Source organism: Pagrus pagrus (genome assembly GCF_965226575.1).
Source record: "Pagrus pagrus genome assembly, chromosome: 21".
In the NCBI taxonomy this organism is placed as follows: domain Eukaryota; kingdom Metazoa; phylum Chordata; class Actinopteri; order Spariformes; family Sparidae; genus Pagrus; species Pagrus pagrus.
In genome coordinates this window covers 20,177,447-20,204,331 of record NC_140208.1, presented here as the reverse complement: position 1 = coordinate 20,204,331, position 26,885 = coordinate 20,177,447, and the positions used below count along the sequence as shown (strand labels likewise).

The window sequence follows — 26,885 nt, the reverse complement described above, 5'->3', positions numbered from 1 at the left end:
AGGTGTCTGGTGGTGGGCTTTATGGGTGTGGTTCTGCAATCACAGGGAAAAAAAGTGTAACAGAATATTAGCTAAATGTACAAATATCCATTAAAACACAAATTACAAGAAAGATATTTAAATTCTCTAAGACAGAAAGGCTTGCTACTACAATCTTAAATGCATTGTGAATATTAGCTGCAGTACCAGAATATTCCACAAGCAACAAATCTGGCTCAGTGAAGGGAATACTACATGTCAGCATGTTAGTGCCCACTACAAGGGCTGTTAGCATTAGTTTGCAACCATGCTAACTTAATTATTATAAATATGAGTCAGTACAAACATTATAAACATACAGTCTGACATGACTTCCTTCAGCAGCAGACATGTGGCTCTCTGCTTCAGAGGTAGGAATAGATGACCCCAACTGCGCTCAGAATAGTGTCACATGATCAAGCTAGGCATGTTGGGAAATGTAGTTCTTAAAGGAGAACAGGGAGTTTTCCATAAAGAAGTTTTCTAACCAGCTCCATGGGGGAGATTGTGTTGAATGCTGAGCTGAAGTCAACAAACAGTATTCTGATGTAGCTGTTCTTATTTTCAAGGTGTGTGAAGACTGAGAAGAGGGCAGTGGATATGGCACCCTCTGTGGATCTGCTGGTTCTCAATGCAAACTGGTGAGGGTCCAGGGTAACTGGGATGTTACCCTTGAATTACTGGAGAACTAGTTTATTCCATCACTCCATCAGAATAGAGGTTCCACAGGGCGGTAGTCTTTAAAACTAGACACTGTAGACTTTTTAGGTACAGGAACGATGGTGGCTGTCTTTACCAGGTGGTAACAGTCTCCTGTGAGAGTGAGATGTTAGAAAATGTCAGAAAACATTCAGGGATGTTATCAGACCCAGCAGATTTACTCATATTCACTCTCAGCAGGTTTTTGATCCAGACAAAATTGAAGTTCCTGGGGTCGTGGAGAAAATGAGACAGGAAATTGATGTAAGGATGTCTCACTTGGGCCTTAGAGAGAAGAAACCCATAGTGGCTGTCTTGAAGCAGGTCTACTGTGTTTTATAAATGAGAGCCCTGTTCTATATTTGTGACCTTTATGGATGTGTAGAAAAACACAGAGCATTCATTAACATTCAATCCTGACCACTCATGTCGGCGTGTTGGGATGTAAATAGATATAATGAAATAGATACATATAATGTTGGGATATAATTGATCACCCTACCGGTTTATGGGTGTTACACACACATGGATACGCATCACCCCTTCTCCTCAATTAAATATCAGTGCGCCTTTATGCCAAAAAGAAAAACCCTTTCTTATTTTATTGACTGAAGTTGTGACATAATTGTTGCTTTTTTTAAAAGTTTTTTTTATCTGTATTTCTCCTCTATTATTACAGTGACGGCAGAGAGACGGGATGACATGCAGCAAAGGACCTCCGGCTGGAATCAAAGGCAGGGCCTCGCTGGTGCAGTAAGAAGATATAAGCTCAACCAGGTGAGCCACCAAAGCTTTAGAAGGCTTCTTTTCTTTTCACCGATAATCAAACTAGCAGGACATTCTGTTGTGGTTGTCATATACCAAAGTCACCCAAAGTTATATTTTTTTGTCCTTCACTGTTTGCAGACAGATATCATCAATTAACTTCATCAAAAATGGGGAACGGAGAAAGTCACAAGGGCCTGGGATGCTCCAAATGTCGGATATGCTGCAAGTGTAAAAAAGACTTGCCTCCATGTAAATGCTCATCAAACCCTCACCATTTGTACAAAGATACTGTTCATGGGCGATATGTGTATGTGTACAATGGAGGTGAATACTACAGACCAGTTGACCAAGACTTTATGTATGAATGTGAGTACTGCTTTAATAAGCCAATCAGGGAACAAGAGGAGCAACAGAGAAGAGAGGAGGAGAGGAGAAGACAAGAGGAGCGACAGAGGAGGGAGGAGGAGAGGAGACAAGAGGAGCAACAGAGGAGGGAGGAGGAGAGGAGAAGACAAGAAGAGCAACAGAGGAGGGAGGAGGAGAGGAGGAGAGAAGAGGAGAGACAGAAGAGGGAGGAGGAGAGGAGAAGACAAGAAGAGCAACGGAGGAGGGAGGAGGAGAGGAGGAGAGAAGAGGAGAGACAGAAGAGGGAGGAGGAGAGGAGAAGACAAGAGGAGCAACAGAGGAGGGAGGAGGAGAGGAGGAGAGAAGAGGAGAGACAGAAGAGGGAGGAGGAGAGGAGAAGACAAGAAGAGCAACAGAGGAGGGAGGAGGAGAGGAGGAGAGAAGAGGAGAGACAGAAGAGGGAGGAGGAGAGGAGAAAAGAAGAACTGAATCAAAAACTTCAAGAATCCCACCAAAAAGCCAAAGAGCAGCTTGAAAAACTGAGCAGCAACATTTCAGAGGAACGTGAGTCCAAGCGAGATGTTCTAATAACACGTCTGGATGAGTTTGAGGCAAACTATGAACCACGCAGTGACAGTGATGACCTTCTAGAAATCCTCTCTTTGAAATGCAGTATCCCAGTTCCAGATCTCAGTCTGACTCGGCTGACAGCTGATCAGCTGGGGAACATCCTGTCAGTCTTGGACAAACTTCTGTTTGATGAATGGATTAGTGCTCACCCATCCCTCAGTACTCTGCAGCACACTCAGGTGTTCATCACAGAGCTGTGTATTCTGTCTGTGGAGATAACATGTGGAGTTTCCCTACAAAACATCTCTGATCACGTGCAGTTCCTGGTAGAGTCCATCAGCCAATCAGCATGTAATGTTTTTGAGAACTTCCTGCTGACTCAAGCCCTGTATCTGAACCTGATGCACTTTTTCACTGACTGTGGCAGCTGTGATACTGACGCAGTCCTCATAGCCAAGCAATGGGCTGAAGACGAGCTGTCCACTGAACAACTCTTTCTCTTAGACTTCCTGGGCACCTTCACATCATCACTGCAGAGTACAGTTAGAAGAGCCACCGTGTGCATTTTAAAGATGGAAATCCGGTGCTTGAAGCTTCTCGTATCCACACTGAAACATCTAAATGGCACAGAATCCTACTCAGAATCCACTGAAATGCTCATCAGACTGGTGCAAGCAAACCGATGGACCCCAGCGAAAGCAGTGACTCTTCTCAAAGCACTGTCACAAAAAAATGCAGAGGATTCTTCAATAGGTAAAATCCTGACATTGGTGCAAGTGTATGACATATCACCAGAGTGGACAGATGAGTCTGGACACTCTGTAGTACAGGCTCTTGACTTTGCTGGCCCTGAGAGATTCCATCAGGATTTCCTAAAGACTGTCATAAGGAAAGATGAGAGCAGTGTAGTTGCAGCTCTAGCAGATTTAAAAGTGTTATGGAATTTGGATGATTCTGTTATTGATATGATAACAAACATTACCTCTGGTGTCCTGCAATATTTAGAAAATGCATCAAAAGATGCACAATTAGGTAAAGGGTTCATTGAATGTGAAACTTTGAATGCAGACGACTTACAGAACTGTCTGCTTCAGCTCTGCAAAGCAGTTTTTGACACAAAAGGCCTGTGGCCCACAGTAAGGCAGATGGTGCGGTGGTGTGTGTGGGTGCTGACTGAAAAGAGTGAAGCACTACAGCTGGTCGGTGTGGAAGAAGACCCATGTGTTTCAGCCATGTTTGCAGCTACACAAGTCTACATGGGAAACAGACTGGACATTGTACTGAGCTCTGAAGTTCACGTGGAGGAGCGAACTAAGGAGTGGTCGGACTTCTACAAGCACCTTGGAATTTCTGTTTCTTCTACAAACATAAAGGCAACTGGTGCATCATACAGAGACATCTATGAAGCAGACATTGTGTATGGTACCATGGATGACTTTGTGTCTGATTACTTTCAACATGGCATAGAGGTAATAGAAAAAGGGGACCCTCATGTAAGTCGTGGATTTATCATTGAAGAACAAAGTCTCAGTGCGTCCAATAGTCTGGAACTTTCGAGGTTCAAGGACAACGATTCCCTGGTGTTTGCTGCAGAGGTCCTGCAAAGCCTCATGGGTAAATTTCACAATGAAGATATGAAACTGAGACACAGGTTTATCAAGGCCATTTTTCAGGTGCTCCACACCAACCTTAACAAAGACTCAAGCACTGACAGTAAAATCATCACCATCTCAGAGAAAATCACTGGAAAGGTATTATCTTCTAATGAAGTCTTCATTCTGACCTTTCTTGAGACTCTCCTGAGAGTGGTAACTGAAGAAACAGAAACATCTCCAGCAGGACAGTGGTGTTTGAGGATTGTATTTGCCTGTGTGGAGAAATTCCAAGCATCAACGACTACAGAAGAACTCTTCCAGAATGTCTTAAATCTTGAAGAACAAAGACTTTGGTCTCCAGGAGAGGCCTTAAACCTCCTTGGAGCATTAACTGACCACCATCATGACGAAGGCTGTATTTCCATCCTAAAGATTTTACATTTGATGGCAACATATCAGGTTTCTTCCAAGTGGACAGATGGGAACAATCAGCATCTCCTTAAGCTCTTAAATTCATCCAGAACAAAGAATCTGATTCAGTATTTAGAAAAGAGTCTCAGAGATGAGAAGACAAAAAGCATTGAGACCCTTTTTGATGAAATCCGTCAGATGAACGACATTGATGAACAAACACTGAGTAAATCATACAGTGTAGTGGCTTATGTAACAAACCTGATTGAAACCGGTAAAATTAAAAAGCACAAAGATGTACAGCGAGCGAGAAATCAAAGTCATAGCACGGACACAGAAGACCTTCAGGGGTTGCTAGCAGTCTTATGTAATGCTGTACACCTGCACAGGGCTGAAAGGAAGTGGTGGCCCAGAGCCACTCAGATGATAAGCTGGTGCCTCTTGGCCTTGTCTGACACTGGGAAGCTCCTGGAGATGGGCACTGGAGAAGGGAAGTCTTGTGTCATAGCGATGTTCACAGTGCTGCGAGTGCTTAGAGGTGAAAAAGTAGATGTGGTGTCCAGCTCCTCTGTCTTATCTCAAAGAGATGCAGAAGAATGGAACAACTTCTACAAGTTCTTTGGCATAACAGCTGACACAAACACAAATAAAACCAAAGATGAAGATAGAAAAGAATGCTACCAAAAGGATGTGGTCTATGGAACCATTGAAGCCTTCGCTGCAGATCACCTTCGCCAGACATTTGAGATGAAAGACATAAGACCTGATCGCAGCTATCAGTGCATCATAGTCGATGAAGTGGACTCACTGCTGCTAGATCAGGCAGTGCAACTGACCTACCTGTCCAGCCCCATGGTCTCCATGCAACACCTCAACATTATTCTGGCAATGATCTGGAGCCATGTCAGCCAGTATGGCTTCCTGTCTACAGGACAGCAGACATTTATACGTGGTCCTCCTGCTTCTTTCTTCAAGGCCATCTTTGACTCAATAGACACAGAAGGAACTGGAATTAATGATCCCATTGACATTTTATGTATTGCTGAAGAATTCAACATTGTGCCAGAAGGATTTACAGAGGATTTATCCAAAAGTGAAAATGATGACCTTCTTAGAAAACTGAGAACTGTGAGTCAGGATGCTGTGATAGATTTTTTCCAAGAACTTGAGCAACACGTCCCCTATGGTTTTACTGTTTACACTTTAGATGACAAGGGATTGCTCTGTCTTCAAAAGCACAGCCGATACAACAACCAGAGCATTCCAGAGCTGACATTTCTCGTCTTGGAGGAGGGCTTGTGTTGTTCTCTCTATGATTCAGAAAAAACTCTAATCAAGCCTATTGCAGAATTTATCTCAGAGAAGATTCAGTATACCCCATGTAGTACAAACAGTGAAGGCAAAATCAGCATCCCTGGATTCTTGAAGAATCTGGTGGAGAAGAAAGTGTCAGTGTGGGTTCAGAATGCCTTTCTGGCAATGCAACTGAAGAAGGGATGGGAATATGTCGTTGAAAATGACAATGTCTGTCCAGTGGATTTCAGATCTACTGGTATTGTAGAATTGAATAAGAAATGGGGTGATGGTCTGCAGCAGTTTGTCGAGATTAAACACCAAATCAAACTGAGCACAATTTCAGTAGTGACAAACTACATTTCTAACATCTCCCTATTTGAAAAGTACCATGGGAAAATATATGGAACAACTGGGACAATTGGGAGCAAAACAGACATTCTGTTTTTGCAGGACCTATATCCAGATCTCTCTGCCTGCAAAATGCCAACATTCGACAGGAAGAAGTTATATGAAGTCAAAGGTAGTGTGAGGACCTCAGCTGAAGAGTGGAAATCTGAAATAAAACGAGTGGTTTTGGCTCAGATTTCTCCAAATTCAGACAGAGATGGAAGAGCTGCCCTGGTGATCTGTGAAACTATCAACAAAGCCAAAGAGATCTATGATGAGCTGAAAAGCAGCATCCCGGGTGAAATCATTCTCTACTGCCGTTCTGACAGAGATAGTTTGAGTAAAATAGATAAAGAACTGCTTCCTGGTGATGTCATCATTGCCACAAACCTTGCCGGGCGTGGTACAGACATTAAAGTGTCCAAACAAGTTAACCATAATGGAGGATTATTTGTGATCCTCTCTTTCCTTTCTGAGAACAAAAGAGTGGAACTCCAGGCTTTTGGTCGAACTGGGCGCAAAGGTAAACCTGGATCTGCTCAGATAATCATGTCCACTGAATACCTGCAGCCGTCTTTCAGCACAGTGTCTTCTCTGGAGGAAGCCAAGAGCACGAGGGACAGACTTGCAGCAGAAAAGATAAAGGACATGATGAACGATGTCACTGAGTTGAATCTGCGGGAGGACCTCTTTTCAGAGTACCTCAAAACTCTTTACGACATTCATAAGAACACAGATGATGATGAAAAAAGAGCTGCTGTTGCTGTCATGAATGACTTCTGGGGGATATGGTTGCAAACTAAATCAGAAGACATTGAACAGTTGAAGAGAAATGAGCTGCAAAAGAGTTTGAAAGCTGATTTGTTGTTGGCAAAAAGTCAGTCTCAGAGTCAGACTTCACCATGTTCTAGCATTTATCACTACATCAAGTTTGGAAATATCGCACTGAATGACAAACAATGGGACGTCAGCAGCAGGCTATTTGAAAAAGCCATGAAACAAGATGAAAGTTGGGCAGCTATAGCTTTTTACAATAATGCATACTGCACTTTACAGCTGCGGAGTGCAGATAACTTCGCCAAGGCCAAAGAAGATCTTAAGAAGGCGCAGGAGTCCCTGAAGTATCTCAGTGAGGAATGCATTGTCTGTCTGCAGTTGGTGAAAATGTCATCTGCAAACTCAGCCAACAGTGATCCAAACAGCCTCGAAAAACAGTTAACAAACAAGGCCATCATATTGAGTTACTTCGACAAAAACATAAGTGAGGCCATCCAAAAGCTGGATGAAATCAAAGAAAGAGGGAAGAATGCAGTGGCCTATAAATCACCTATTTTTTCCCTGATGTCGAGTGCTGATGAAGGTCTCCAAGTGGAGGCTCACAACCTCTACAGTCAAGGTCTGAAATATGTGTTTTCTGTAGAAGAGGAGCCTAGATTCTCATGGGGAGCTTTGCTGGTGACCTGTCTTGGAGTTTTACAGATAGTTGCAGGAGCATTGCTCATTACAGGTACGCTTGGTACCTTTTCTGTTGTCGGCATGGAACTCATCACTGAAGGAATATTCGACTGCATGCATGGCATACAGTCCATGGTGAAAGGAGATTTCAGCTGGAAATCATGGGCTGTAACAAAAGCCATTTCTGTTGGTGTATCTCTTTTTTCATTTGGAGTTGGAAAGTGGGTGGCAAAGGGCTTCAAAGCTTGTAAGATGTCAATTAAGGGATTTGGAGCACGGTTGATGGCAAAGTTTCTCTCCAGACGGACTACAGAAAGTGTTGTAGCAAAGACAACTATGAGGAATACAGTAACACTCATTGCTAAAAAAATGGCCGAGGAAATCGATACCTGTGGACTGGTGAAGGAAGAAGAGAAAATACTGGAAGAAATACTAAACAGCATCAAAAATGCGGTGAAAGATGGAATTGTTAAAATTGTGAGATCAAACATGGAAAAAAAGCACTTGGCTACTTCAGTAGACCGAATTATCCTCTCACACCTTGAGGATAAAAAGCAACTTAGTGATCTTCTGAAGGACGAGAACAGAAGGAGTGATCTGTTGGCCATCTTCAGAATGTTAAGCAACATTGCACTACAACCATTCTATGCAGACTGCGGCTGGCAGAACAAGCTTAACTCATCCATTGATCCAGTGCTTGACCGAGCTAAAGCAGAGGCACCAGGAACAGCACAAAGATTTCTGACAGCCATTCAAGATGCCCACAAGTTGGCACTGGCAAGAGACGCCATCTGTGTAGCACTCAGTCTCTCCAATGATTTTTTCTCAAACCTTAAAGATCAACTGAATATATTTGAAAAAGAAAATGTTTTTTCAGAGAAAGTGAAGGTGAATGAGCTGTCTGCATCAGACACTGAGATGCTAAAAGAATTCAAGCAGGATTTAGGTGACAACATCAGTGCTTTATTGGCTGATGCTTTGGTAGAAGTGTTCCACCAGAGGTTTTCCCGTCACGCTGTTTCTCATGTTCAGGGCAAAGTAAATGGCATCATTGGCCGTTATGCAAGAACTGACTTAAACAGTGACAGAACAGAGGAACTACTCAGAGCTGAACAAAACAACAGATACATCACTTACATGCCAGTAGACCCAAGTTCTAGACATGAAGTTACAGCAGACGCAGGTGAACACTCTCGGTCACATGCTGAGAAGATCATAAACCCCAGGACTCCAGGCACGCTTCTTGATATCAGAGTCCTGTCAGAAGCCACCGGCACTAATGTTGTCATCCTAACGCAGGATACCATTGGTAGACTTATCAAATTGTCTGAGCTGAGCCCAAGCACTAAACCGGCCAGTCAAACTGTGACATTGATCTACAGACCACAGAGTGCCCAAAACCCAGATGGCCATTACGATGTGCAAATCAATACCCAGACAGTGAGCATAGTCAACGAGTATCGGAGCTGCCTGTTTCATGCTTTTGCACGAGGCATGAAACCAGAGGCCATTGAAAGACAGATCGCTTTGGAAGCACGACATCTCCGATTTGTAGTGGCAGACACTCTCCTCGGACACCCATGCCAATGGGAGCCTTTCGTCAAGCGCAAAGTGCAGACTGAAGCCATCAGAGGAGGGGATTGGTTCATGTTAAAGGGAGGCACACGTAAAAATAACATAGAAGAATTCAGAGAGATACTGAAGAAATATGTTGGAAAGATACAACTCTATAAAGACTGGCTTGAATACAAAAAGAATTTAGGAATTGGAAATTTTATCAATGCAGATCACCAGCCACCAGTGAATAGTTTAATAAGAGCGAGTAGAATGACTAAGAAAAGCAGATTGCTAGAAGCCATGCTTCAAGTGGGAACAAACTCATCTACTCTGAGTAACAAGCGGATTGTTAGAATGCAGGGTGATCATGGCCACGGACTTCCAACTGTTCTTGTGCCTTACGAAATTCATAGGCAGTGTCCCAGTACAACATCGAAATACTTCAGAGCACGCTTAGCTGAAGCCATAAGCGATGGTGATGTTGAGGGCACCTTCAAGCTGATGATCATTGGTTCGATGCCCAAATTCAAGTTGAAAAGCGGCAACAAAATTAAAAACTTTCAGGAGAAGGAGAAGAGTCGAATCAGTCTTGCTGTTTTTGAAGACAATTTTCAGCAGTACAGTAAAAGGATAGTAGAGACATGGTTCGACCTGCTTCAAGACAAGGGAGTCATGACAGAAACCCATCTTACCAACATTATCGATTGGATCAACAGGGAGGGCTACGATGATCAAAACGATCCATACAGGGACCAAGTCTCCAAACTACTATAATGAAAAGGTAACATTACATTTAATGTGGTACTTACATGTAAATAAAGCACATATATACATTTATATATGAGTGTTTATGGTATTAGAATATGTAATAAAGGGGTGAAAGGGACGTGGAGTAGAGCCACATGTTCATAGTGCAGTGGTCCATCCTGTGTACAAGTCATGCCTGATACTGATTGAGGGAAAAATTGGCTCAGACATGAGTAATCAGAAAACCAAGGACCTCCAAGCCTTGTAACAGATACCTGAAGCATCGCTGTCATTAGTTTAATTGACCCAGCCAGGACACCCCCACTCCCATTATACTGATGTTTAAATACCGATAATTAAACTCATCAGTCTCGTCACTCTGGTGCCTTTTCTGCACTGTCAAAAATCCTAAATGTTGTTTTGTTGTTTTTAGCCACTTCCTCCTGCATCTGTGGGAGAATTCAATACATTTATATTTACTGAATGGGTACACATTAAGAGATCACATTTACACTGTAAACGTTGCATTACAGTGAGCAGCTGACCCGAGTGGTTTTGTGTTTTCTTTACAGTAGACCAAGACCTGTGAAAAAGACTGGTAAATAAGAGGAAAACCATAGAGATCTTCCACCTGTCTGATCATCATCAAGAGACCTGACCGGATCATCAGGATTACTTTTGGCTTTTGTTTGAATTCAAAATAATTGTATTTTACTGGAGGCTTATCAGACAAAATCATAATTGCTTGTCCTGTTCCATTTTGAAAGTGGAAAAGAGGAAAAATACAAATTTGCCATCACAGAAGTCTGAAGTTTATTCTACTCTACACCCCTTTGACCTCCATAATGTAAGTAAAACTTTGTCTGGTCCAATGGCAGATAAACAAAACCGTTAACGTGCCTAATTAACACTCATGATTCTGCGGCTGTGAGTAGTAAACATGCTCACTGAAGTGTACTACTTTTCTGTCCAGTTTCTGTGATGAGGAACTTTTTTCGATTTAGCTTAAGATTCATCCCCAGTAAACCTTGTTAGGCCCCATCTCATTACACTCTTTGTCCCTACCACTTAGCCTGTACCCCTCTGTTGACATGTTTATATCTCAGTGAAGGGTGTCCCGATTCTTGCTGTGATAGAGGTGTAGGGTGAGGTGTTCAGGCTTCACGTTCCTCCAAACTGAGGTTTTTCAGAGGGCACACTTCAAACCAAAGAATATGAGAACTTTCTGTTGTTTCATTGCATTATGGGTTTTTTGGAACAGGCAAAAAATAATCACTACTAGTTTGCTGATGTCTTGGAAGCTAACTAGCTATCTAGCTAATGTAACATTGTTATTGCTGATTTGTGCATGACAGTCCTGCATTGATATCATATGACTTTTGATATTTAACTCAAGTCCTGCAGTCAAGATGCTGCACTTAATACTGCTCCTCTAATATCAGTGCAGGTTGGCAGGGTAGGCACACAGGTTGCTAATGTTAGCCCATAAAGAATATTGTTTTGCTATTGCTGTTTCCATGACTCATTCACGCATAAAAATAGAACAACCTATTCATATGCACTTTGATTATCAATTGCAACTTCATTCGAAGTGTTGAAGTGTGGAACCCTCATGGTTCAGCACCTATTAAAACATTTTGCATTCACACGTACCTGAAACATTTTGCAGAGCAGAGCAAATTATAAAGCAGTGTCATTTTCATAAAATATCATTACAGTATAATATTTAAGATCTCCTATTTCATTATTATTAGAACATAGTGAAGAGAATATTTGTGAACAGTGTTAGTGAATATTTATATTTTACAATACCTCTTCCTGTGCTTGCCATCTCTTCCCTCTTCAAGTGTTTTTTTCCAAATTTAATTCCAAACTGCTGGAGGATGGAAGACACATCCATCAGTGAAACATCCTCTTCCCAGGGTGTGTTTGTAATGCCTCGTGGTAAAAAATATAATCAAACACATTCATCAATCAAGGGAGCATGCTAGTGATTAGGTAACATTTGTTTCCCCCAATGTATTACTTATATGTTTGAAATTCATTGTAACAGGATGTCTTTCATGTGACCAGATTTTTTCTATGTTAAAATGTTCTGGTGATTATGGAATGTTTTTAAGAGAGGAATGTTTGAAATGTCTTACTCCAAAATACTCACCTATGTGTGAGTGGATAACATAGTTCTTCATATTTGCCACTAGAGGGAGCCACAGGAATGACTTAGGTCATCATGGCTGACATTTTCATCCATTAATCCATCCATTAACTTAAAAAATGTGTTTTATTCATGATTTTTTTTATTGTATTGTGTAATAATTGGTATTTGACTCAGTATTTTTGTTTTCCTTTTTGGTTGTGTAAACTTATCTCTATATCTTTTCAGTGTGGTGACATTAAGAAAACAGTCAGACCCTTCCAAATGCCTTTTTGTATTAGTGGTCATCATACCAAGCCTTTGGTTTGACATTTAGGTGTCGATAAAAACAAAATGTGATTCCGAGTGATGGAAACAGAACTTTTAAATAAATAACGACATTGCAGGATATTTACGTTTCATTTGCAGCAGCGAAGCTGTATCACCTGGTTTCCTGTCATCATTCCTTCAGCAGAAAGAAACATAAATAATAAGTCAGACAAGTCTCAGTGATAGAGCTGTCCTGAACTCCCTGGGGCCCTGAGTAAAATTCTGATGGGGGCCCTCCTACCTGACCTGTTAGCAATGTAAACCTTTGCCATTGCGACTCAGTCACAACTGACAGCCCAGTGTCTCCTCTACAATCCTCCCTCCTTTGAAACAGTATACTTCATCTGATGGAATAAATATACGTAGACCTATACAGAGGAGAATGAGGTATAAACAAGCAATATTTATCGAATAGAATATTTTCTATAGAATCTTAAAATCAATGAATATTAACGTTAACCCAAATAAGAAATTTTGGAAAATAATAAATGTAGAAAATACTAAAATATAACTCTAAGCTTTAGCTCTGCTGCCTGGTTATTAGTCCAGCCCTTACAATAATATACATATAGCTTAGGCTATACAATGTAGGTACAAGCCTGTAGGCTGTGGCTGCAACTTAATGTCTGAAAATAGCAAATCAAAACCTCAACAGCTCTGCGATTAATTTTGGCCACACAACATAAACATGAGCCGATACACAAGTTTACAAGTCACCATTACTGCGGTGGCATCTCTCGACACGTTTCAACCTTAAATATCTATAACAGTAAAATGACACATACACATTAATGCAGCAGTAATACTAATCCAAACACATCAGATATAAAACACTGAAAGGGAACTGTTTACTGCATTATGAGTAGTTTATCCTTCGGTACTTTAAGTTCATTTTGCTGATTATGCATACTTTTACTCAAAGCTGCAGTGAGTGTTATTTTCTTATTCAGTGTAGAGGACTATTTTCAGAGTGTGGTATCATCAAAGTAAATGATGTATTTTCCCACTGAACCTTGACTGAGAGACTAAATAAATAGTCTTTGTCTTGTTTTAATATTATGATGATCACGAGTGTCATCAAGCCCAGATGTTTGTTTACACCTGTATGTCCTGATGTGCTGACCTTCTCCTAACAGTTCCATCATCTCCATGTTGCACAAGAAAAATATTTTTTTTTTACAATAATTTCGATGCAAAATTTGCCAACATTGTTGCCCTCAAACCAAAATAACAGTGATTTCAAAATAAAACACTACTGTTACTACAATCCACACCTGTCCTGTGATAATCAATACATTCTATCCATCAAATAATCATTGTACACGGAGAAATCATTGTGTGAAAGTCTCTTTTGACCAAATCTGTATTTTTTTCATCAGGCCCACTAATAACGTGTTAATGACCGCTTCAAAAATTTACATTAATGTTTAAACCAAGGAGGTTTGTAAGGATTTAACTTTGATGGATGAAAAAATGTGCCACAAGAAACATAGATATTTAAAAGTTGTCTTATCTGCATGGTCGTTGTCATGGTCGTTGTCAGAGGCTACTTCAACGAGTCACAGCGATGTCTCCTGAGAGCCATTTTCCAGCTGTTTCCCGTTATAGTTCCGTAATCTACTAGTCTGTTTTCCGATGAGGTCCATTCAGAGTAGATCCAGTAGTCGCTTTCCAACAGTTTGTTTTCCCAAGTGTTAACTTTCATGTTCAGGTTTTACAGCAGGTCAGAATGGTCTGCTGACCTTTTATGTGACCTCGGTTGGCACGTCATTCTGTTTCCATGACATTTGATTATGTGTGTGCGTGTGAGATAGAGAGAAGAGCATTTCAACATATCATACAATATTTATATTAATATTTAATTTACTTAAATTAGTACTATATACATATTTGCATTTAATGTATTATTTATTTTTCATTTTAATATTATTGTTATTGTTATTTTACTCACACTGTAAACCTTGGATAATGTCCATGAATCCTGCCAATCTAAGTGCTGCTGCTGCTCTTTTATGTGCAAAGAAAAGTTTTAGTTGAGTTTTCATGCACTTGAACAGTTGAAGATCTAAATGAACTTAAATTCTAAGAGGCTTTGTATGGGTGAGGGTCAATACTTTATACAGTATACATAAATATACAGTATATGAATATTTTTAAACCCAAGGAGGGTTTTTTGGCTACACAAATTGCAGTGGCATCCTGCTTGACTGCAGTGGTCCTGTTTGAGCAGTGTGGATGCCTCTTGTCTGTGTGACGGTCCAAGCTTAAGTATTTCATTTTACAACACAGCATTGTACAATGAAATGCAAGTTGTAGTCCCTTTACGTTACACAAGAAAAACTGTTATTTATGGTGAAGTGCTGAGGATGAGTTAAGAAGTCTCACAGCCTGAGGAAAGAAGCTGCTCTGTAGTCTGGTGGTACGGCAGAGGATACTTCTGTATCTTTTGCCAGATGGCACCTGGGTGAACATTTGATGGATGCCATGATTGTTTGTACCGACATTTGTGGTTCCATTAAGATATAGCCTACTAATTTCGGTGATGAGAGATGGATTATTCGAGAGGTGGTCAGAAGTAGTCCAGAAAGTTTGATGGACCTTGTGATGACTTAGAACACTTTTCTCTATTTTTTTGCCGTCACTTTACAGTCTGTGAATCCAAGCTGACCACAGCTGACGTCCTCTGTGAAAGATCAAATTAGATCAGATGCAGCAGCATTTCAAGACTACAGAAGGTGATTAATATGTTTTCTTCAACTATCAGTTTTGTCTGCGCCAGTAAGAACTTATTTATTTGTATATACACAAATGCTTGTAGTGTAGTGTTGGATACTAAAATCTGGTAAAAGTATTTGGTCTATAATTCAACTCTGCTCTCATTACATCATGTTGACCTCTTATAGTGGTACATGCTGTTGTTGTTAAGTGGGTAGCATACAATGGGAAATGAATTATACAATGTATATTGGCTTTACTGTTAAGTTTTGCTAGTTGTTTAGCATGATGCTAATTTGAATTTCAACCCTGACAGGGATATACTGTTACCAGAGCAAGTCTGCATTTTAATAGGTGTGCAGCCCACAATTATGCACTGTGACACACAATAGCACACACTACATGCTCTAAGTGAACACATTATTAAAGTTAAGATAAAATCTGCTCATTTGTATACATTATCATTTGTGCACTACTTGTTTGACAACTCATGCTGATCATTAACAGGAGAACTGACTGTTATATAATAATGTTTTAATGGCTTGTTTAGTGGCATTCTCATCTGTTCAGGTTGGTGTTGCCATGTTGCTTCAACTGTATACTACATACTATAAAAACATGACGGTACATTTTAGGGTACGACCACATTTATCTCCTGATGTATGTCATTACACTGGTGCTGTAACATACAGAGTGCAACCAGTGTTAGATCATTGTCACTGCTGCACAACCATGCAATTATGCATCTGTGAATGAGATGGTAAAACATTAAAGTAAGATGTTATTACAAAAACATTTTCAATTGCTGGCAGGAGACCTGTTCCAAATGGGGGAACATGTTTACACCTAAGGAGACATAAATTTGGATCTGATATACAGCTGAAGCTCTTTAACTTGCTGCTGCTACCAACAATACATAACAACTGACAAAAGTTAGACATTTTAAAACGCTGCCTCCTGCGTGCAGCCTTTATTAATCTCAGATTTTAAGGAAGGTGGCCTCTTTACTGTGAAAGCAAACTTCTACAGTTTTTCCTTGAAAGTTAAACAAACAACTTTTAAAAACAAGTTGTTGATAACTTTTTACAGAAAAAAGTTTGAGTTTGTGATTAAAAAGTGATACAATAATTATTATGTTTTGAACCATTTGTTTTCCGTACTGTTCACACAGAAAGTGAAGGAAGTGATAGCGGGGAAAGCCCAACCATTATCTCTGTTTAAGGATGTTTTTCTCAGTTATGCCAAACTTATTCTTAAACTAAACTTATGCATGATGCAGCAGGGTTACTTGCAGTCCCACTGAAGATAAGGTGTAGATTTGATCAATAGTTTAGTGTTGGATTTAAACTGCTGATCTTGCATCTTCCATCATACGTAATCAAGATTTATCATCAGACTCCCATAACACTGTGGGACATTTTTTATTTTTAAAAGGATAACAATTAAAATAGCAGAACCTAATCTATTGACTTTTTTATTTCATGTAGTCTAATTCCTTGTCAAAACCTACGTCACCCACAATGCAACTCGATCATCAACAGTTGTATTGGAGATTCAGGTGATTTGTTGTGGCCAGTGTAGCCTGAAGCCTCCAGCTGAGATGAGGAGCAGCGACAGAGGTGTGGTAAGCTCACTTCTTTCTAACTCCACAGCAGGAGACTTCCTTCATTTTCAAACTTGTAGTCTCAACTGACGCCAGCTCAAGTAGCATCACTTGAGGCAATTAACCAGACTCAACACAGCTTCCCCTGGAGACACAAGAGGCTTTTTGTAACTTTTTTTCACATATGCACTTTGTGATAACGATGAGCTATGAACATACTGATATAACTATAAGACCCAAGTAAGTATTTTGGCTTGTCTCATGCTGAACAGGACACTAGGGCCATGTTGAGCAAAGGGTTTGCAGTTGAGATTGTTTTGAGCAGATAACTGAGTCTTTGACCTATCGTTGAAAACAAAAAAGTAGCCCAGGCTGACGGCTTACAGTTTTAGTTGTCTCTTTGTGTATCTCTGTAGCACCAACTTATAGTTACATCTTTGAGGAGGAGCACGTTGGCTATGGTGTAGCTTCAGAGCCTGAACACATACAGCAGCTGCTGTAGCTACGCTTTAACTCATTAATAAACAGGTATAAAGACAGATTTGATCTCAGTTAATCTATGTTGCTCATGTAGTATGGTCAGAATGTAGATAGGCCACATTGTTGTATTAACGATGAGCCATTCTTACAATGAAAACCACACATTTTACTCACCTGAGATGTCAGTGGATAAATCAGCTGTCTCATGAGGTCAGATTTAGTATTTTGTGTGTTTGTGTGATCTAAGAGTCGCGTGTCTGCAGTAACAGTCCATTCATCTCTCAAGATGAAATGTGTGGAATGGACATCAATCTGTTGTCCAGAGGGATATAAATCTTCTGCAAATATACACAAACCTAATCATTAAACGCTCGATTATCTGGTAAAAGTACAGGACTTTAGGGCTGTAGGCACTCAAAAGAATCAAGCAATCAATGAAAAACTTAAACTGCATTCTCATGTTTCCAACAAACCACCATTGTCTAATGCGTGTGCTTAAAAATCCAAGCTCAGTTTAATGACTTGTTTTTTATATATATATTTATATATTATTCCTACAAATACATGGTTTTCAGCACTTTGAAAAACGTTCACTTTCCTCAGTAAACCAAGAAAGCTAGAAATATCCTACAGTGAAAAAAAGAGACAAAGACAAACCATTTTGACAAAAAAAAAAGAAAATCACAAAAAAGACATGAAAATAACAATTCAAATGAAATTAAAAAACAACATCCTGTACAAACACTATGGCCCAATAATTTAAGAAAATAGTGTCTCTAAAACGTTCATATTGCTTTGTACCTCCACTGACCGGGCAAAGCCCACCCTGTGTGACACCAGGCAGTTCATATAGCAACCACAGAGGCCGCCAGATCCCAGGTACTGATGTCACTCCAGAGGTTATGGGGTCATGCTGCAGCCAGTGGCATGCAGGCATAGCAGAAGAGAAACAGTCATGTTTGTGTTGTTGTTCCATTGTTCTCTTCTTCTCTGGTTGTTTTGGCAGTAACAATACAAAGACAAGGGATGGTCACACTACTACAGTACTGCACTCCTTATGAAACCAAGGATGTTTTCACTGTTTGTTGTAGTTTTACCATTATTACTCTCTACAGCATTATTACTAGAACTATCACCATCACAGATACACAGAGTGCATCGTGTGTTTGTGTGTGTGGAGGGTTCGTCCGGCTGTGTGCATGTGTGTATCTGTGTGTTAGAGTTTCAGTGTTCAGTGCTCAGAGCTTGTCTTCTCAAAAGAGAAACTGGGAAGAGTCAATAGCTTGGGGTTGGTGTTGGGGTTTGACGAGCCTCCATCCTGTCCTGAACCCTCTCCAACTCCCAGGTCAAAGGAGTCCTTGGAGTCACTGGAGGGCGCTCTCCTCCTCAGACAGGTGTCCCGGCTGGGCAGAGGAGGGGGCATCCCTAATCCCCCCAGCCCCATGCCCCCAAGTCCACCCAGGCCTGGGTAGAGGCCAGACTGGGGCTCCAGTCCGTCAGGGGGGTCCACGGAGATGCAGGGTGGGCTCATCTTCTTCTTGCGTCGGGGTGAGGGGAGCAAGCTCTGAGTAGGGGTCTGGCTGTGGATCTGCAAGCTGTCGGCTCGTGACACAAAGCCGGAGGAGGTGGAGGCTGTGCTGCGCTGGGGGCTGGACTCTGCGGAGGAGCATACCTCTACAGAGTGGCGTCGTGGGTCATCTAGCCAGGAGTAAGGGCGGGGGCGGGGCAGGAGGACGCTCTGGCCTTGCGTGTCAGCACTGTGGAACCTCTTCAGCTGCCTCAAACATGGACCCTGGCTCTCCTGTTGTCCTGCGTAGCGGCTGTAACCCTCATTACTGCCAGCGCCACTGTCCTCTGTCATGATGTCATCACTGCAAGTCAACCCTGCATGGATAATGAGGGATACTTCCTGATCCTCTGAGGCTTCCTCCTGTGGGTGCAGCCTGGCTGGTAAGGGCGGAGGAGGCAATGAGGAGGAGGAGGAGGAGGAAGAGGAAGGGGAGGAGGAGGTGAGGAATTGCTGGTCATGGAGCTGGGTGTGCACGCTGCTGGGGCGCGATGGTTTAGGGGAGGCGCCTGGTGTGGGGGGGACCAGGCAGAGAGCAGGTTGCTGATGATGATGGGAGCAGGGTGAGGGAGAGTGGGAGGGGGAGGAGGTGGAAGGGGATGGAGGGAGGCTCAGAGACGCCACATTCACAAGTCCTTCATTGCTCTCCCCTCCGTTTGAACACAGAGCCTCCTGAGAGTCAGTAGACACTGCAACCTGAAAGACGGGGCATGGAGGTAGGAGAGGGATATATTTAGGAGAGAGGGGTGAAGAGATGGAGGTAAAAAATGGAATGGATGGGAGGGGGTGAGAGGGGGAGACTAGTTAGTGTGAGTCAATGAGGATGAGAAGCAGTAGTCTGGGTCAAAGTTCACAGTATGGCCAGCATATTCCCAAAGTCTCTGTGCTGGTCATCTTAGAATGTTGCAATTCCAATTTAACCTTATGATGCCTTTCATGAAGTATAACATGGAAACACAGATGCTGCACTGCATTACTCAATGGCAGATCAAATTCCTTATTAAGATTAGTAAAGAGTGAGTCATAAACAACTTGTGAGACTATTGGATGCAACCTTTGTTTTTGTTTTATTTATTTATTGTGCAGTGCTTCTGTTGTGGCAGAGCCATTATTTTGTATATTTACATCTGATAATACTGTTTATATTTGTTATTGTTATGGTTCTCCTCAACTCTATAATTAATTATTGTTACATCACTTGTATGTTTGAATACAGAATATTAACTTGGAAGGTTGTTTTCACATTCATCAGCTGAAGGGGGAGTATTTCTACAGGGTGATGTGGAAACTTGAAACCTCGCTTCATAAACACTATGAATGGACATTTCAGTGGAGTAGGAGACTCGTGTCAAGCAGTAAAACTTTTGAAATGAATAAATACAAGTTTGCATACAAATAAATCCTGGACATATTTTAATGATGGTGAAGGAACAAAAGTAACCTTAATATGTAAAACTAAAAATCCCATAAACAAGTTGTAAATTCAACTAATTTGTTGAAAACCCATGTCTGTCTTAAAACGTGTCTGCAGGGGGTCTTTAAAAGGACTTGTTGATTAAAATGAACTACTTGTAACACCACTGGTAATGTGTCCCAGCCCATCCTACGATGTATCTTTTTTTCAAGCTGGATCAGCCAGTGACACCCAGGAATAGTCTGTGTGAGCAGCAAAAACAGATCACTGACAGTTGGAGCGACCACTGATAGCTTGGAAAGACAGCAACCAGGGCAGGAAGCTCCCTTTGCCACCCAACCTGCATCCCCCATGAGAAAGAACCCAACAAAGCTACCAAGCAACCCAAAGAGACATACTCCTAGGCAAGCCTGAGAGACGGGGATTAGGACAGACCTAATGATGACGACCTCGTATTAATGCCAAAAATTGCAAGATGCATTTGCGGCAAGGTCTGCATGAACAAGTGTGGCCTTAAAATCCATCAGGGCCAAATTAATTGCATGGTGCAGGGGAGTGAAGGGCAGCATACAGGCTCCACCCCTGGTAAGTTGCAAAGAGTGCAACAGTTGACAGGGATATGGCCAGAATCATCAGCAAAGGGAGATGCAGACAAAAGGCATCAAACAGTGACCCAGTGGTGTAGCCTATGAGTTGTTCAAGTGCTGCCAAAAGCTCTTCAGAATCCTATTGAAGATCCTGTGAGTGATTTCGTATGGGTGAAGTGCTGCAGACCAGTGGAGGTGGGCAGGGGGCATCTAGATACCCAAGGAGAACTCCTCCACACTGGAGTAGTTCAGAACAATCTTGCTACTTAGCATGGAAGCCAAGATCTTCTTTAGTGTCTATACAGAAGGATACTCCTTAACAAAGAATTGCTAAATTGACACCTCGGTTCAGAGAGGTGGCAAACCCTGGAGTTCCAGGATGCCTAGAACACAACAGAGTTGTCATCTAGCTAATCAGGGAGGCTTACAATAGGAAGGGAGACCTAGTTGTGCCTTGGCTTGACCTCACTAATGCACACAGCTCAAACTCCAACAAGCTGTTTGAGAATACCCTGGACCAACACTATCCTGATCTACTATGGGAACTTAAGGCTCAGAGTCACTTCTGGGAATACAAAATTAGACTGGCACCGATTCAAATAGGGGATCTTGACTGGGTGTACCATTATTGTCTTTACCCTTGCCAAAAACATGGTGGTCAAAGCGGCGGAAACTGAGTGCAGAGGCCCTCTCCCCACATTGGGTGTTCTGCTGCCCCCCATCAGAGCTTTTTTGGATGGCCTCATTATCGTCACAACATCAGTGCCTGGTTGTAGGTGGATCCTCCAGGGCCTAGAATAGCTTAATCCTTTGGGAAGGTTGAGCTTCTAAGACGCAGGGTTTTTGCAGGCAGAAAGGCAATGAATGGGCAAAGTTAGAAGTCATCCCACCCTTGATATGATATGGCCCATGGCAAAGAAAGATGACATCTTTTCCTGAAGTACATCTAGGCATTTGTTGCAGAGGAACGGGAACAGGAGCAGGGTGGTGGGCATTGGGCAGTAGTGAGCATAAACAAGGAGGGTAACCCGGAGGGGAAGATATCTTGGTAGGATATCTGACAGAACCCCAGCATATCAAGTTCATAGCGCATGTCGCATATGAAGTCCCAACTAAACCAGCAAATCTACAAATCTGGCTCAAGAGTGATTCTCTAACACGTCATCTGTGCCCTGGAAAAGGTTCACTTGAACGTACACTTGAAGAACATTGCCTTCGTCAGGGCTGGGAAGCAGCCTAAAGCACAGGCCAGATCAGCAGCTCAGCATTAGCTCTGCTCTCCTTTGCATCAAACTGGAAGCTGTGAGTAGACTTGGGGAGGCAGCTCAAGTTCTTAGTTCTCACATAATGACAACTCCATTGAGGTCAGACGTGGTGCCATCATCAGCTTTGTCAAAGCAGGTGCTCCTTATAAAGTTGACAGTTCCCTGGGAGGACCATATGGGAGAGGCAACTAAGTGAAAGCTGTCCAAGATGGAGGAGTTGGTGGATCAGTGCCAGAGACGAGGCTGGAAGGCTTGCTGTGAGCCCTTTGAAGAGGGGCGTTAGAAGCTTTGCTGGCCCCTCACTATGCCAAACGATCTACACTCTTCTTGCCATCACTGGGGCTTCAAAAAGGAAGGCCAACAAGTCCATGGAGGCCACAGAGAGGGCCTCTAGGTAGCTTTGGATTAGTAGGAGTGACCCATGGGCCAGTACTGCTGGGATATAAGCCAAGGGGTAAAAAATGTTGAATGACCCCGAATCACAGGATGATCTTAGGAAACATCACTGATGATGTGTGCCAGTGCATCCTAGGATGTATCCCTATGTAAAATCATTCTCAAACTACCCTAACACTCTCAACATCATGTTTAAGATTCTTTTGAACAATTTTCAAGCTATATTTTATGGTTTATATTGATTATGAATGTGACCAAAATGACATTGCTTTTAAGAATCCTTCACATTGTTGGTAAGAAATGTGTATTTTCATGGGCATTTTCCTGTAAATCATGTTACAATCAGGCAGACTGGGCTAATAATTCATGCCAGGATTCTAACATCAGTCAAGGACACATTCACTCCATTCACAAAAGACAACATATACTGTAATTTTTAGTTGACTGTTTAAAGTGGTAGCTTAACTTTGTACTAATTTGAAAAAAAAAACAAACAAACAAAAAACCTCATCAAAAATAGTTAAATAGCCAACTGTGTTTCACAAGATGTAACAACTGTACTTCCATAATTAAGGGTAAAGGTATACATTTTAATATGTATATATTTTGTGCACTATGTTTTGCACCTGTCATTTCCTCAGAACCTGATTACTCCAAGTTTTTTTCACTGGGTACCAGCTGCCATGATCAATATTTTTAAGAAAACAGCTCATATTTATTGCTCTTCTCATGTGTCCCAGGAACACTACTTTTTTAGTTGGACAGAAGGACTTAGCTGATTGAGTGCTGGCTGACACAGTGAACCCTGAGCCAGACAAACTGACCTTTAACCTTTGACCATCCACACAAAACCCTGTAAACCATCAGCAACCAATTTTCAGTTAATTTACAACCAAATTCCGATCAGTCTTTCCGTGCTGTCATCCTTACCTCTGAATAAAACCATCTACAGGGTGTGAGGCCAATAGTCAGAGGGTAAACATAATATGTTGCTACTGTAGGAGAGGAAGGGTTAGTAAGCACAATGGATGCTTTAACTCATAACATGTCCTCATGAACTCATGACTTTTTCCTCATAGACCACAAATTAATAGTATTTGAATATAATTGTTGAATCAGTTCAATGAGAATATGTTGAATCTATAGAGATGAGGAAACGAGACTTGCATGAGTTTTAGGATAAAGCATTTTGAGTTTGGAATCATGGGTTTCCCTGCATGAGTTTGAATTACGTGACCACAGAGACACCTAGTGGTCAAAGATATCACAACCAGGCCAGGCCAATCACCAGCCACAGCAATAAAACACTGAGTCACAAATAATATGAGTGCTATAACAATACTAGAAAATATCACCCTGTCAGACTTTTTGAAGCAAAATCAGGTTAAGTACAATAACTACTGTACTCAACAACTATGAACGTTTCAAGTTATAAGCTTATCAATAAAAAATTCACAAGTGCTCTATCACTGTGGTACTGTGTGTACAAAATGGCCAAATGCATATGGACAGCACTTGTGCTGTAGCAATCCCCTGAGTTGTTTAGTTTGTAGTGTAGTAAGAGCACTGCATTGTGGGTAAATTTCTCAGCCAAATAACACATTTGTCTGGCTTGAATACATTCTATAACTCAGCTACCAAATAGTCCTCCTTACAATGTTACACCAAGCTCCTGCCGCTCGTATAAGAATGTAAAAGTATTACAGTTTCCTGCAGGCCAAGCTACCTGTTTAGAGAGTGTCAGATGCTTTGTGGCTGATGTTTAGCAGTTGACCAAAAGTTTATGAGTGACAAAGGGAAAGGAGGAGGGTAGCCTGTGAGTGTGTTAGTCTGTCTGTCTCTTTAAAGATGAATATGGAGTCCAGTGTTTCTGAAAGGCCCAGTGGTAGCTAGAGTCTGCTGTTTGTTGCTGTTTCAGAAACAGGAGTATCTGTGTTTGAGAAGTAGCTCAGGGTCAGGTGGCTTTTGAGCCCAACTGAGCTGAGATCAGAGAATAACAGATACAGTATGGAGAATGAGACCACAGATAAGGTAGCAGTAGATAAAAGGAAAAAGGGAAAAAGAAGGAGGAAAAGTGAAATTGTTTAGAACATGGAATGAGGAAAGAGATTTAAGAAAGCAGTAAACCATTATTTCTGTGGGACTGGGTCTAGGGACACAATTGGGGAAAATATCATAGATTTCAAGAATTAACTTGCAACATTTTAAGAAAAAGTATTTTTTACGAGAAGCTAGTTATATTGTATGAGAATAAAGTCTAAGTTGCATGACAAATAAGTCACTTTATAGAATAGGAATAAGGTCGTCATTTTAAGAGCCATAACAATAAGGTAGTAGCATCTTATGATATCACACCAGCTGTTGTCTTTATAGGTCATTACTCACTGAAATACTTGCTTTTCTTAGTTAATGTTAGTTTGTGTTTTGATCTCTGAGCTCTTTGGGCCCCGCTTTCTGGCGGAAATCAACCACTGCGTCAACACACACCCAGTTATGTCACTCAGAAGTTGTTTTATTGGTTAAAACCATGGTGGTGATTGTTTTATTGTCGTAAAATCAAGACTTTGAGGGGCATATTTGTGATATTAGAGTGGTAAATTTCACACTGAGTGGGATTGGATTTTGAGATGAAAGGTTGACCTCAGAACCTCAAATCCCTCATTTTGACATATAGAGTAAGCTGATAAGACTGCTCTCATAATCCTTGGGTGGAATTATACTGCTATCAATACTTAAAAGGGCACTATTATATTTAGTTTTGGTGAAGAAATTCTAACTCAGAATTGTAATATTTACAATATTAATGAGGTAATGATACAAACTCGAAATATATATATTTTTTCATAACTGAATAAACAAACTGTTTGTCAGAGGAAAATAAGGACCCCAGAACACTGTTTGAAGCTAGAAAGGTGGCAGGGTCCGCCAAATATAAACAAAGTAAAACAGTATGAAATTGCCTGAAAATCAGTCTCTTCTGATTCAAATTTCTTCCCAGAAAGAACATGGTGCACCTTTCAACCTTTTTCACAAAATACTACAACATCTTTCTCATAATATTATAGCTTAAGTTATGAAATATTAGAATATCATTTCAAATTTTTTTTCTTTGCTTTGTTGCCATAATATAAATTATGAGTTTTCCCACATTAACACTTCAAAAATCTATTTTTTTCCCCAATAGCAGCCACAATTGCTGTAATTATAACCATAGGTTTTCATTTTTCAAACTCCAGCAGCTGCCTCAAAGATCAGCCTCTTGTATCTACTTGAAAGTTCTTTAATCAGTAAAATCAGCCTCTATAGTGCTTGGTATGAATAAAAACTTCAGATGAATGGGTCTTAATGGCACATGATTGAATACCACTGACATTAAACACAGTTTTCCTCACATACAGTACAGATACCAACAAAATAATATATAAAGACCATAAGAGTAAAAATCTGAAACACTGTGATTTTGTCACCTGTCTGCGGAGCGTACGGCTGAATGTGTGTGCGCGTCTTGGAGGCGGTAGTCGTGGTATACTCTCCGAGTCTGAGTGGCTGTGGGGGCTGATGGGTCTGAAGAGGTCTGTGGGAACGGTCAGCTGTTGGGAAAACTCCTCCGGTTGTGAACGCACCGAGCCACTGGAGCCTGCACACAACCAAGCACAGTGAGTGATTTGGCAGTCAACCTCCCTTTAGTCAACCTGCATTATGCTTATCATCAAGGCCCCCACGTTTCTCTCGTGTGATATCTATTTGAAATGAAATGGCATATCCTACATTACCTGATTGGGCCCTGTGGGTGCCCAGTATGTGCTGGGGCCCCTGTGTCTGTGCTAGAAGCTGTGCTGGAGCTGCCTGGCCAAAGGACTGTGGGGGGAGGAACATGTAGCTGTCGTTGGGCAGGGAGTGTGTGCGTCCCACTGCAGGCTTCCTTACACTCAGTAAGTTGCCCTTCAGTGGCTCCCCAGGATCAAGCTGCTCAGGCTAGGGAGAGAGAGAAGAGAGTCAGGGTCCCTCTGGAGTTGGAAGGAGTGGGGCTAGTCTTTAAATCAACCACTTTCATACTCTTTTTTAATGCATTCACAGTTGATATCTTTTAAGACACAATGTGAACAAAGAGGCAGTAGTCGTCTGCATACACAGAAAACAAACAGGATCTTTGCATGGCACAGAGCTGCCACAGATCACAGAAACAAGACCATGCTAGGGTGAAATTTCAAAGCAGTTTCTTTTCTTTTCAAGTGTAAGACACTTGTGTCTACATTTACCCATGCAGTTGTGTATGTTTACATAAGCCTGCTCCGTGATTGTGTGTCAGCTGGGGCAGTGTCCTGCAACCTGACCCATAACAGTTCACATTCATCACATAGCTACTGGAGCTCTGGCACACTTTACAACCCAGTGGCAAACACACGACAACTCAGATAGGATTAAAAAATACTACGACAACGGTAGAGGACATAAGACAGTATAAACACAGAAGAAGACCGATAGGAAAGGACTTTGAGAAAAGACATGGACTCACATGTAAAGCACATAGGAAAAAGACATAAAA

At 41.4% G+C, this 26,885-nt stretch overlaps 2 protein-coding genes across 16 annotated transcripts in view; one reads left to right on the top strand and one right to left on the bottom strand.

The window, feature by feature from the left end:
• Window positions 1–618: 618 nt before the first annotated feature.
• LOC311250218 (protein translocase subunit SecA-like) lies at window positions 619–7,038 on the top strand (the record flags this gene model as incomplete). Its single annotated transcript, XM_084341794.1, is given in 5 exon segments — window positions 619–659; window positions 2,504–2,937; window positions 3,469–4,151; window positions 4,605–6,980; window positions 6,982–7,038. Coding segments are annotated over 5 exon segments (3,591 nt in total).
• Window positions 7,039–17,592: 10,554 nt separating this feature from the next.
• Window positions 17,593–26,885, bottom strand: part of cacna1g (calcium channel, voltage-dependent, T type, alpha 1G subunit) — a 173,533-nt gene continuing 164,240 nt past the window's right edge. For 14 of the 15 annotated variants that reach the window (XM_084343142.1, XM_084343143.1, XM_084343132.1 and 11 more), the window contains 3 exons: window positions 26,113–26,314; window positions 25,807–25,976; window positions 17,593–19,373 (listed from right to left, as the gene is read on the bottom strand). In XM_084343142.1, coding sequence (XP_084199268.1) covers window positions 18,342–19,373; window positions 25,807–25,976; window positions 26,113–26,314 — 1,404 coding nt within the window. In that variant the 3' untranslated portion in view covers window positions 17,593–18,341. Of the gene's footprint in view, window positions 19,374–24,241; window positions 24,320–25,806; window positions 25,977–26,112; window positions 26,315–26,885 lie in introns of those variants that run through there. The other variant, XM_084343137.1, reaches the window with a different exon arrangement.